The sequence below is a fragment of the Narcine bancroftii genome, chromosome 10, assembly GCF_036971445.1.
Source record: "Narcine bancroftii isolate sNarBan1 chromosome 10, sNarBan1.hap1, whole genome shotgun sequence".
Taxonomy (NCBI): Eukaryota; Metazoa; Chordata; class Chondrichthyes; order Torpediniformes; family Narcinidae; genus Narcine; species Narcine bancroftii.
Window position 1 is genome coordinate 76,429,391 of NC_091478.1, and position 12,671 is coordinate 76,442,061.

General features: G+C 44.5%; 1 protein-coding gene across 2 annotated transcripts in view; it reads right to left on the bottom strand.

The window, feature by feature from the left end:
• The window catches only part of rspry1 (ring finger and SPRY domain containing 1), a 45,546-nt gene extending 35,230 nt beyond the window's left edge, over window positions 1–10,316 (bottom strand). For both annotated transcript variants that reach the window (XM_069901448.1, XM_069901447.1), the window contains exons 1-2: window positions 9,723–10,316; window positions 3,882–3,934 (exon numbers count right to left, since the gene is read on the bottom strand). In XM_069901448.1, coding sequence (XP_069757549.1) covers window positions 3,882–3,934; window positions 9,723–10,096 — 427 coding nt within the window. In that variant the 5' untranslated portion in view covers window positions 10,097–10,316. The remainder of the gene's footprint in view (window positions 1–3,881; window positions 3,935–9,722) is intronic.
• Between the last annotated feature and the right edge of the window lie 2,355 nt (window positions 10,317–12,671).

The following is a 12,671-nucleotide window of genomic DNA, read 5'->3' on the forward strand; positions in this document are numbered from 1 at the left end:
ACAGGCTCAATAAGTTTTTGTACAAGATGTGCTTGAATTTATCTTGCATTCCAAGCAATGAAAAAATTACCAGCTAATCTGTCTGATCCATTAGATGAGTTAACAAATCAACAAAACCAACGTTGTCATTGTACCTCGCCCATAGTAGATAGACAAGCTCAAGAACACAGAAAATGAGATTCTGAGGATGCCTAACATTGGGGCATTCTTCTCGGACACCTCCCCAAAAAATTAAACATTACACTAAAATGCAACTTCTAATTTTTTGAGTGAACCACAGCTACTACAAACAGAATTATTTCATTACATACGGAAACATCATATTGGACATTGTACAGCAAATTAAGTTCAAACAATTGAAGGTAGATACTTTTCAACCAATCAATGAGCAAAAGGGTGACAAAATTTGAATTTGCAATACTTAAAACATGAATAAAACAGTCAGTTCATACTTCTGTTCACAACCTCTGCAGTCATTCAAATAAAAATTCCAAAATCAAAACTTTTGCTGAGATAGATCAAAAATAAAGCCCAACACAGGTTTTGTAAATCTTTGCCAATTTAAAGTAGAAATCCAGTCACCTTAGTTCTGGCTACCCTACACCGCAAGTTGTGAGAGAAGCACAGTAAACTTCAAAACTGATGTTCTTCCCTCCAGTTTGCATGAATTCATTTTACAGCAAGCACACATATTAGGTCATCATTTATTCTGGCACTTGCAGTTCAATGCATTATTGTCTGGAATACAAATGATTTGTACGTACATGCTTGTCAGTACAAATTTTTGCATTCCAGTTGACAGCTTTCTACCTAAAGCAATAACTGCAAACAAGCGCTACTGTCATCAGTTTCAATTGTATTTTCAACAGCCAATTCAACAAGAAACTTTTCCTTGATGGTTTATATCTAAGCAAGTGGAAGTCCTATTCGGCTTGTGGAACATACTGTAGCTGGGTTTAAATAATGCCAAACCTCATGGAAAAAATATACTGATATAACCATATAACCATTTACGGAGCAGAAACAGGCCATGTTGGCCTTTCGAGTCCGCACCGGTTCACTGATTTTGTCCGCCCTCTTCAGGCATTGGTCCCAGTAGATCTTCATTCAATAACGATGGACGAATTCAATGCAGGTGGAATCAGTCGTAGAAATGTTTGTGAAACGTGCAGTTCAATATTCCTTTTAATATTTTCTAAGTACCTGCTATCATTTTCTTAATTAATTCCATCTTTTCCTAATTACTGATCTGAAGTCATCTGGCCTAACATTCCCAGTTTTCCTACCTAATAGTGAAATATTTTGTACCTTCTTTTCAGTGGGAACCCATCTAGAGTCTATGGTATTTGGATGGATGACAACCAGTACATCCACTATCTATTGTATGCCTTTTGGTTCACCCATTACAATTTCGCTAGGTTATCTATTGTATGCTTTTTGGTTCACCCATTACAATTTCGCTAGGTTGGGACTTTAAGCTACATTGAGTGCTGTTCCCAGCATTCCCCTTCACACTTCATTGTGAACTAGGGTTAACCCATTAGTTTGTCAGGAGGTGGGATGTTCTGGAGTTCAATATTACAGACCCCAACAGAAGTTTCTGGACATATGATCCAAGCCTCGAATGAGAGATGAAGCCCAAATTATCTTCAATTCTTTCTCTTTTACAACCAACACAAGAGCTACCAAGATCCTAATTAGACCTGATCAATACATAGAAACATTATCTGCTAATTCAGTGCCACACAATTTACACATAAGTGATTTTAAATTCTTTCAGATTTTCACAGCAATGAAATGATTGGTAAAAGTAAAAAAAGGATTACATATATAGTACGAATCTCAGAAGATTGTCAATGTACAGAGATAAATGACCAAAACATGAAAGTATGGATAAATGTGGAAAGTAGTAGGGAGGCAAAAGCACATTAACACCTCCATGCAACAGATTCATGTCAACCAGGTCATTGGGATCTGGAGCTCGGGTTGCTAATGGTTTGAACTGGAGTCTGGGCAGCTTCAGTGGCTGTGGGAACATTGGAGGTGAATCCACAGAGTGACTCGGAAGGGACTCTCTTTTCTACCAGGGTAATGTTAATAGCTAATCTTGGTTTGCCTTATGGCAGACACAAGTTAAAGTATATCATGTATATTACATTTTTAATGTATTATTATGTGACAATAAAAGGAAACTTTAAAGGTTTTTAAAAAAAAACATCTCCATGCAATAAGAAAATTAAGTCTATGTTGCAAATGTAAAATTAAGTCTATGTTGCAAATGTAAAATTAAGTCTATGTTGCAAATGTACTCTGTTGCACATGGCTTGGAAGAAACTAATTACAAGTCAAAAACAGCTTATTTCAACATTTCAGATCAGAAACAATTGTCCTTGTGCAGTCTAACCCAAGACTAATTTGTGGTCTCTTAAATGTTTTCTGAAGTGACTTTGTATGCCATTCAATTCTATTTATTTATTTGAAAATACATGGTAACAGGCCCGTGCCGGGCGACTGGAAGTGGGTGGGGGTGGATACGGCAGCACAACTCGGGTGGGCTTTCCGAAATCCGGAAAAATCCAAAATTCGGAACACACTGTACCCCAAGGGTTCCAGATAAAGGATCGTGTACCTGTAATTGTGAACTTTGAATTTGCAGCAGTGCAATTAAAATCTGCTGAACAACAATGCATATAACATTAAAAATGTAATTCCCATTCTAGTGAGTAAAGGTACTTCAATCTCATGATGAGCTTATTAACTTCATCCATTTTGCTGCCAACTTCCACCCTGACCTCAAATTCATTTGATCCATCTCTAGCAACACTCTCCCTTTCTTCAATCTCGGTCTCTGTATCAAAAAACAAACTCTCGACAGATATCTTCTATAAATCCACCAACTCCCACAGCTACCTTGACTACACCTCTTCACACCCTGTCCCCAGAATGACGACTTCCATGCTAGGTCATCAGAGATATCCTCCTCCTTCAATACGTGGCTTTCCCTCTACCACCATAAACGGCACTCACCCACATGTCCATTACACACAAATCTGCCCTGCCCCCCCCCCCCCCCACAAGGACAGGATTTCTCTTGTCCCCACCTAGCACCCCACCAGCATCTGCATATTTCTGCCACTTACTACATGATCCCACCATTAGACACATATCCCCCTCTCTGCCTTCCATAGTAACCACTCCCTCCATTACTTCCTTGTCCACACCTCCCTTCCCACCAATTGTCACCTTGGGGCCTACCCCTGTGACCGCAGGATATGCTCCACCTCCTACTTCATCACCGTCAGGGCCCCAAACAGTCCTTCCAAGTGAAGCAACATTCCACTCGTGAATATGCAGGGGTCATCTACTGCATCCGGTACTCCCGCTACAGTCTCCTCTACATTGGAGAAAATGAACGCAGACTAGGATTCGCTTTGTCGAGCACCTCGGCTCTATCTGCCACAATAGCATGGATCCCCAGGGGCCACCCATTTCAATTCTCCATTCCCTTGCTGACATGTCCATGGTCTCGTGTACTGCCAGACTGAGACTACCCGTAAATTTGAGAAACAACACCTCATCTTCCGACTGAGCACCCTCCAACTGGATTGCATTAATATCGACTTCTCTGTCTTTCGTTATAACCCACCCACCCTGCACACCTTTCTCTCCCCACCCCCCCCCCCCCACCCCCACTGTCTCTCCATACCCTAAATTCTACCTAGTCCTTTATCATATCCAATTAACACCTTTTGTTGGTCTGGATTCCTCCCCCATTGTTTGAATTCTGCGACTTTCTGATACATCCTACTTCTGCCTTTTCTGATTTTTCCTTGAAGTGAGCATAAAATTAGCAACTTGTTTAGTTCCTGTTCAGAACTTACCTGTCTCTGCCATTTCATGCAAGGTGATCATTGAATATGGAGGCTCTTGATCGCTGGAAGAAATAAAGAAGTTATTCAGTATATTGTGTCAAAAGTCACAATTTGCAGAAATTATTACAACAGAAAAAAAACCTTATAATCACAGTTTTCTTGTAATTCAAGGTTCTTTTTCATTGTTCTATGAAATATACTGTACAAATTAATGAATCATCTGCATTTTATAGCAGGGAACTTTATTTGGCTAAGCACATTCAACAACTGGCCAGCCAACTACATCTTTTAAGCAAGACAATTATATTGGCATCCAGTGAAAACAAAAAGATGTCTCTCAAATCATAACTACTTGCATTTTACAGATAGCCACAATTAAAATAGAATTCAAACTTTCACAGTGGAAATAGAAGCACAAGATGATTGAGAACTGGAGCATTTAGCAAGTATTACACCAGACATTCAAGTTCATTGTCATCTGATTTGACATATACAGCCCAACAAAAAAAAGCACATCTCTGGACACACACACACACACACACACCCACCCACACACACCATATATACACCACACACCCACACCCACACCCACCATATATACACCCTGATCCAAAATAATTTATGGGTTTCTAGCGTTATTCAACTCTCACCACCTGGGAAGAAATTCAAGTTCATGTTTATTATCATCCGATTGTACAAGTACAACGCAACAAAACAGCGTAATCAGATCCTAGATGCAAAACCTGCAGACACACAACCATAAATAACACACATACAGACAATACATATACAATACAAACATACATACAGATATAAAAATAAATAAATAGATTTTGCTTCTCTGTTAGCCGACTACTCATCATTGCTGCCAATGAGGCCTCTACAGTTGTGTCATCCGCAAACGTGATGCTTCTGTTTGAGAGAAGCTGAACCTAGCAGTACGGTCATGAGTTAGCAACGTGAACAGCAGTGTGCTGAGCTGATGGAATCACTGATCTCATCTTCTGGGAACCTCAGATACACATTCTAAAAGTTGTTGCCTTCACAAGGTAATTCCCAGCACTGCTTCACTTATTGTAACTGCAAAATTGAAGAATCAAAATATGAAATTTAATAGAAAGTCTTTAAGTTTGCCATCAGATTTCTGAACAAAGAGGTGGAGAGGGTGTCACACACACAATGACATCATGAAGAAAGCCTCTGCTTCCTCAGGAGTTTGCGGAGGAGCTAGTGGAGCTGTTCAAGTGAACCGGCACGGACTTGAGGGGCCGACGGCCTGTTTCCGTGCTGTAAACGGTTATATGGTTATCAACTGACAATGCTACTATGATGAACAGTAAACTTAATGACAAAACAAGAGCATTAGATGGACTGTACTTGCGGCATTTGGGGGGCAAGGGGGGGGGGAGCAAATTGAAGAAGATGAAATTGATGTTCCAAAATGCTGGGACCATTGTTCATGGTTAATTGGCAAGTATTACCAGTATCAAGTGGTACAGTGCACATAACATGTCAGAAGTTGTGGCTGCATAACAAAACAAAGGGATCTGGACATCAATAAAAAGAGCCAGTTAAGGGCACAAAAAAAAGGCAAATAATAGGATTTAAAGCAGAATGATTATACTTCTAGGGGAGAGTCTTGATCAGACTATCTGATAATCAAATAATGAGTTTATTGTCATATACATTGTACAATCCATGTTTACCCCAAAATTCCTACTTATTGAAGTAAAAACCTGTAATAGCAAACTTAATTTAGTTAAAAGAATTGATACTATTACAGTAATTCTCAAGCTAAAAAAGTGATATGTAAGAGTGCAAAGTCCTTTTATACTGTCAGAGTTGTCCATGATTATTGTAATAAGGGGAAGTAGCAACTATCCTTGGGTACAATATGCAGTAAATGTCTTTGTAATGTAAACTGGAGAAGGTGCAGAAGGTTTAAAAGGAAAAGACATCTCGAGCAGTCGCACAAATCAAGAAAGAGCAACTATTTCTCAAGCAAAGACATGATAGATCTGGTCTTTCCTACCAAGTGGAAACAAGCCCATTAGGAAATTCAGGAGCAAGGTGCAAAGAACGTGCAACTCCTCAACAAAAGGAGGGTCTTGTGCAGCCTCTTTCTATTGCACTTGGAGAAATGTGGCAGTATGGAAGGAGGAGAAAAGTAAATGAGGATGCTGGAAACCTGGAACAAAAAAGAAATCTTAAAGTACACAAAGTTTCAAGATGCAGTCAAGGCAAACAAGAAGGGGAAAACCAAAGACCCCAAATGAGAAAAAAAGGTGGTGCAAGGTAACTGGGAATAATAATGACAAAATTAAAAAACAAGGTCTAAGGAAGAGAGTGGAAGAAGCAGAAATGTAATTGGAAATTGATGCATTGAGGTTTAAAAAAAAATCCAGTTGAAATATATTTCACTTTCTTTTTAGCTTCATTAAAACAATTTGAGATGCCAAAGTCACACTGCAAAATAAGTATTAAAGTGTCAGACAAAACCTCAAGCTTTGCACCGTGCCTCCATATTGCAGAATGAAACTGCGGCTCGTGAATCACATGCAGGTCTTTGACAAAGAATGTGCAGATCGTGGAAATATGTTGGTTGAGACAGAAATAATACGAATTAGTGCTCACAATGGTAATGTTAGTGGGCGTGGCTTGCGATTGAAAATATTTGGTGTTTATACACAAGCAATAGTCGAAACCATGTAAAAGTCAACCCTCCCTATTTTTGGCTCTGGCTGCCCGCCAATCCAATCTCCCAACGCCCCAACTGTGGATGGTTGCGTAGGCCCCAGTTACCTGCCAATCCAAGCTCCTGAAGGCGGACTTAGCACTCAGTCCCAGTTATCTATCCGCCCATCAGAGCTCCCGACACCCCAAAAAAATGCATGTACTTACCACGGGCAAAAGTAGTAAGCATGTAATAGTCGACCCCTTAAAAATTTTACCCCAAAATTGGTCCACAAAATTCAACTAATACAAGAGCATATACAATATGTGTACTTTTTGATTACTGAAAATAATACATATTAGTAGTTTCAAAATTACATACATAAATAAATATTATTACGTACAGGTGCTCCTCAACCATCACAAATCGAAAAAGAATACCGCACCAACCAGTTTTTATAATTAAATTTTGAATACCTTTATTCCACACTGAAAAAACCATTAATGTACATAGCTGAAAGCACACAGGGCATGAAGGACCCAGAGTAATTGCTTTTCTCTTTTTTTCTCACCAGAAGCAGGAGAGACACATGGGCGCTTAGTAGACAAGATGGGTTGTTTACAGTACACTTGCTCACATGATCACTAGAGACTGCTATCACCCAGCATCATGAGAGAGTAGTGTACTGCATATTGCAAGCACGGGAACAGATCAGAATTCAAAAGTGAAAGTATGGATTCGAACCATCGCATCTTTGAAATATCATAAGTTGGACCAACGCAAGTAGGGGAGCATCTGTAAATGTACTTAATATTTATATGCACTTTTTGTAACAAAATGTGCATTCAAGAGTAAAAGCATGTAATAGTCTTTCAAGTCTTGCAGTTCTCAAGCACCTGAGGTTTATCGTATGGCTCTTACATTCAACAAGTTTGGCCACCCTGATATACAGCTTCATAAATGGCTGGTACAAAGAGATCATTTCATCTATAGAGGCTTCAGAAAAGAAATAAAAGGGCAGTTGTTATATCTCTCACAACTGTAAGAGAAGCCAAAGGGGCGGTGAATGTTATTTGAGTGAATATGATGAAAGGGGTACTGGGGAAAAACAATGCCTTCACAATAGAAAAATGGTATTACCAATATATGCACATCTTTCTTTTGGAAAGTAGCCATCAAATGAGGCAGGAGGAAGAGTGGGGAAAGGCAAGGATGAGAACTTCATTGCTATGTTTTGTTTGGGAATTAAGGGGTTGAATGAAATGCAGAAATGGAACACACATATGGTAATCACTTCCTTTGTTCATAGATGTCTCCTAGCCTGCTTTGTACTTCCACAACTTTCTCCATTTCCAAACAAATTTACACTTTTACTTTAAAACTGCCTTAAACTCCACTCAAACTCTTACACCTGTTCAATACTGCCTGATCTGAAGCCATTCTGATGAAGTTAGCCTTCAATTGTCACTTGTGCATTAATCCCTCATCCCTCGAAGAGATTCTGCAGTTTTGCAGTAGACAGGAGTAAAACACAGCGTGGTTGAAGTAAAAATGCAATGCTGGAGAAACTCAGCAGGTCAGAGAGTGCATTTATATAACAAAGATAAATATATATAAACCAATGTTTCAGGCTTAAGCCCCTCATCAAGGTACAAGCAAAATTTAGACATGTGCCCAAGGTTCCAGCACCTGCCTACATTTTGCTCATACCTTGATGAGGGCTCAAGCCCAAAACGTTGGTTATGTATCTTTATCTTCGGGCACCTGTCTACATTTTGTCATAGCTTGATGAAGGGACCAATCCCAAAATGATGGTTCTGCATCTTTACCTTTGCTACATCAAGTGTTGTTTGTTTCTCCAGCATTGTGTTTTCACAGCAACCATACCTCGATGAAGAGCTCAAACCCAAAATACTTTATGAGAGCTTTAGTACAAACATAATGCTGGAGAAACTCAGCGGGAAATTTATGTAGCAAGGATAGATACATAACCAACTTGTTGGGCCTGAGCCCTTCCTCAAGGTATGAGCAGAACGTAGGCAGGTGCCCGACCCCAAAGGAGAACGTCTTCAGGGTAGCTAGGCGTCCCTGGAAGAGATTTCGCAGAATTTTGCAGTGGACAGGAGTAAAACCCCTAGAGCCTGTGGACACCATAGTTGAAGTAAAAGCACGATGCTGGAGAAATTCAGCAGGTCACAAAGTTCACTTCATATAGGACTGATAAAGATACCTAACCCCTACGTTTCGGGCTGAGCTCTTTATCCTGGTTGGGGAACACCGGGGCCCAACATGCAAGGTGGGGGGAGGGAAGGGGGAAGGGGAGAGGGGGAGAGGGGGGAAGGGGGTGGGGAGAGGGGGGAAGGGGGTGGGGGAGAGGGGGGAAGGGGGTGGGGAAGGGGGTGGGGGAGAGGGGGGAGGGGGTGGGGAAGGGAGAGGGGGGAGGGGGTGGGGAAGGGGGAGGGGGTGGGGAAGGGGGAGAGGGGGGAGGGGGTGGGGAAGGGGGAGAGGGGGGAGGGGGTGGGGAAGGGGGAGAGGGGGAAGGGGGTGGGGAAGGGGGAGAGGGGGGAGGGGGGCAGGGGGGAGGGGGAGGGGGGGAGGGGGAGGGGGGGAGGGGGAGGGGGGGAGGGGGAGGGGGGGAGGGGGAGGGGGGGGAGGGGGGAGGGGGGAGGGGGGGGAGGGGGGGAGGGGGAGGGGGGGAGGGGGGAGGGGGGAGGGGGGGGAGGGGGGAGGGGGGGGAGGGGGGAGGGGGGAGGGGGGGGAAGGGGAGGGGGGAAGGGAGGGGAGGGGGAGGGGAGGGGGGGAAGGGGAGGGGGGAAGGGGGAAGGGGGGAGGGGGAAGGGGGAGAGGGGGAGGGGGGAGGGGGAGAGGGGGAGGGGGAGAGGGGGGAGGGGAAGGGGGAGAGGGGGAAGGGAGAAAGGGGAAGGAGAGGGGGGTAGGGGAAGGGGAAGGAGAGGGGGGTAGGGGAAGGGGAAGGAGAGGGGGGGTAGGGGAAGGGGAAGGAGAGGGGGGGTAGGGGAAGGGGAAGGAGAGGGGGGGTAGGGGAAGGGGAAGGAGAGGGGGGGTAGGGGAAGGGGAAGGAGAGGGGGGGGTAGGGGAAGGGGAAGGAGAGGGGGGGTAGGGGAAGGGGAAGGAGAGGGGGAAGAGGGAGAAAGGGGGAGGGGAAGGGGATTACTTACTTGTCCACCAGTGTGCGGATGACAGCCAGCGTATCCAGCACCAGGCCGTCCACGTTCGGCTTCTTCCGCCGAGGCTCGTGGGGGCCCCGGCCCCTCCGCGGCGGCCTCACCGGCTCCCGGGAGCGGTTCCTGGGTTCGCCCTCGGCGTTACTGTGATGATGGCGAGGGTGAAAGGAGGATGAGGACGGCGGAGGTGGCGGCTGACCTCCTCCGGGTGGGGCCGGGGCCGCCGCCGCCGCCGCGCCCTCGTCCGCGTCGCCGGCCTCCCGGCACACGCAGCTGTTCCCCATGCGGCCGGGCGGCCGGACGGCAAGCGCAAGGCCTCGCAGCAGGCTCCGGGCGGCGTGGAAGACGGCCCAGGCCGCGACGATCATCTAGCAAGGCCGCCGTCGCGGCTCCGTCACCATCGCGGCCCGGGCGCCGGGCTCTAGCGACGAGCAGCCGAACCGGGACACCGGGCTGCCGGCCGTTTTAGCTCCGCCGCCGCCGCCGGCCCGATCGCCGCTGCCATCTCCTCAGGGTGCGCCCCCTGTTCCCAGCGAACAGCTTCTGCTCCCTCCCGAGCCTTGGGCCGTTGCCTCCGTCCCGCTCAGCCCTCCAGCGCCCCCCGGCGGCTGACAGGCGGACAACGTAGCAGTTCATTCACAAAAAAAATGTACCGCGTATGCCGTTGTATAGGACGACCCTATAGAGGACGAGTTGAAGTAAAAACACCTTTATTTGGCCAACAAATAGTCCTTCCAGGTGAAGCAACATTTCAGTTGTGAATCTGCAGGGGTAACCTACTGCATCTGGTGCTCCTCCTGCTCCATCAGAGAAACTGGTCGCAGACTTTGTCCAGCACCTCTGTCCGCTGCGATAGCATGCATCTCCCAGTGTTCACCCATTTCATTGCCCCACCCCTTTCCCTTGCCAACATGTCTGTCCATGGTCTCACACTGCCAGACTGAGACCACCTGTAAAATGGAGGAACAACACCTCATCTTCCAACAGGGCACCACCCTCCACCGGATGGCATTGATATTGACTTTTCTGGCTTCCTTTTAACCCCATCCCCTGCTTCCCCCCTTTATCTCTCTATTCCCTGTCTCCTTTCGCTCAGACATGATAAATTCTACATAGTGTAGCAGCTACTACAGTAGAGCTACTGAAGTAATACAAAAACACACACCAGATTAGTCAACTCAAGACTGATTTATTCAGAGTTTACAGGCTTCTTTTAACTACTCCATGTCCCGGGCTCCACGGGACAAGGTGGGACGTCACTACGAGATTGCTGCCTATCCACGGGACCGGCAGGTTTAAGTTGAGCCTTGTGCGACACGGCTGCTAAAATAGTCCCTTATCACATCCAATTAACACCTTTCGTTGGTCTGGATTCCTCCCCCATTCTGAGACTTTCTGAAATATCCTGTTTGTGCAGGTTCTGGTTTTTCCTTGAAGGGCTCAGGCCTGAAATGTCACCAATATATCTTTGTCTCCTATAGATGCTGAATAGACCACCTGAGCTCCTCCATCATTTCGGTGTGTTTACAACAGTCAGTGTTTGCAGCCTATCGTGTTTCACTCAACATTTTCCCAATGCTGAAACGTTGGTTATATATCTTTATCTTTGGTATATAAAGGATACTGTTTGACCTGCTGAATTTCTCCAGTATTTTGTTTTTAATTCCACCTAAAATGTAGGTTTTCAGCAATACATTTGTATTAGATGACCACAAATCTGGCACTTCCCGTTGATCAGTGGATGGCGTTAAAAGCAAATCACAAAGATTTAATAACATTATTATTTAAATTTTATTCGGATATGTTAAAATAAACCACTGTCAATTCCTGTAACAGGCCGTTTAAAGTAGTTGGACTAGCAGATGGACCTCGTGGAGGAGAGCTGAGACTTTGCAAATAAACTAAGGTGGGATTGTGTTGGAGCCAGCGGTAAGATGGCGGCGGTGTTGCGATTTTTGTCAAGGTAAGACCCGTTGTATGGGATGACCCCGATTTTAAGGTAAATTTTTTATACTTTGGATCCTCCTATACAACACATGTACGGTATCTTTTGGGGCCTTCTTTCATTTACTTTAGCAACTTGAAAAGATTTAAACCATTTTGGAACAAGATAAGGAAAAAATATACTATCTCTCTTTCATGTAATTGGAACTTATAAAGAAAGAAAAATTGTCATCATTAAAAGTAAGAATAAAAAGCCACCCTGTGTTTGAAGTAAAAAAATACTATGCTGGAGAAACTCAGCAGGTAAAACAGTGTACTTTAAGTAAAGTCCAGTTTATTGTCCGATTGTACAAGTACAACCCCACGAAACAGCATTCTCCGGTCCTCAGTGCATAACATGCAGACACACAACCAGACATGACACTCATACAGACAAACAAAAAAATATGCAGGACAAGTATTTTATCTATACACATAAATATTGCTTCATGAATATAAGAGTCTCGGATGTTTAGTGTGAGTAGTTCTTTGATTGTTCAATATTCTCATTGCTTGTGTGAAGAAGCTGTTCCTCAGCTTGGTGGTGCTGGCTCTGATACTCCTGTATCCCTTGATGGGAGCAGCTGAAAGATGTTGGGTGCAGAGTGGAATTGGTCCTCAATGATTTTGTGTGCCCTCTTCAGACAGCAATCCTGATAGATCACATCAATGGGGGGGGGGGGGTATGTGAGGGAGACCTCAATGATCCTCTGTGCCACTCTTATGGACCTGTGGATTGACCTCTGATCCATTTCTCTGCACACATTATGATGCAGCCAGCCAGGACAGAACTCTTAAATAGAAATGTTGACATAATGGTAGCCGGTAGCCTTGCCCGCTTGAGTCTTCTCAGGAAGTGCAGGTGCTTTTGCCCCTTCCTGATTAGTGAAGAGATGTTGAGGGTCCACAATAGGTTCAAATTAAGTGAACTCCAAGGAACCTGGTGCTCTCCATCTCTAC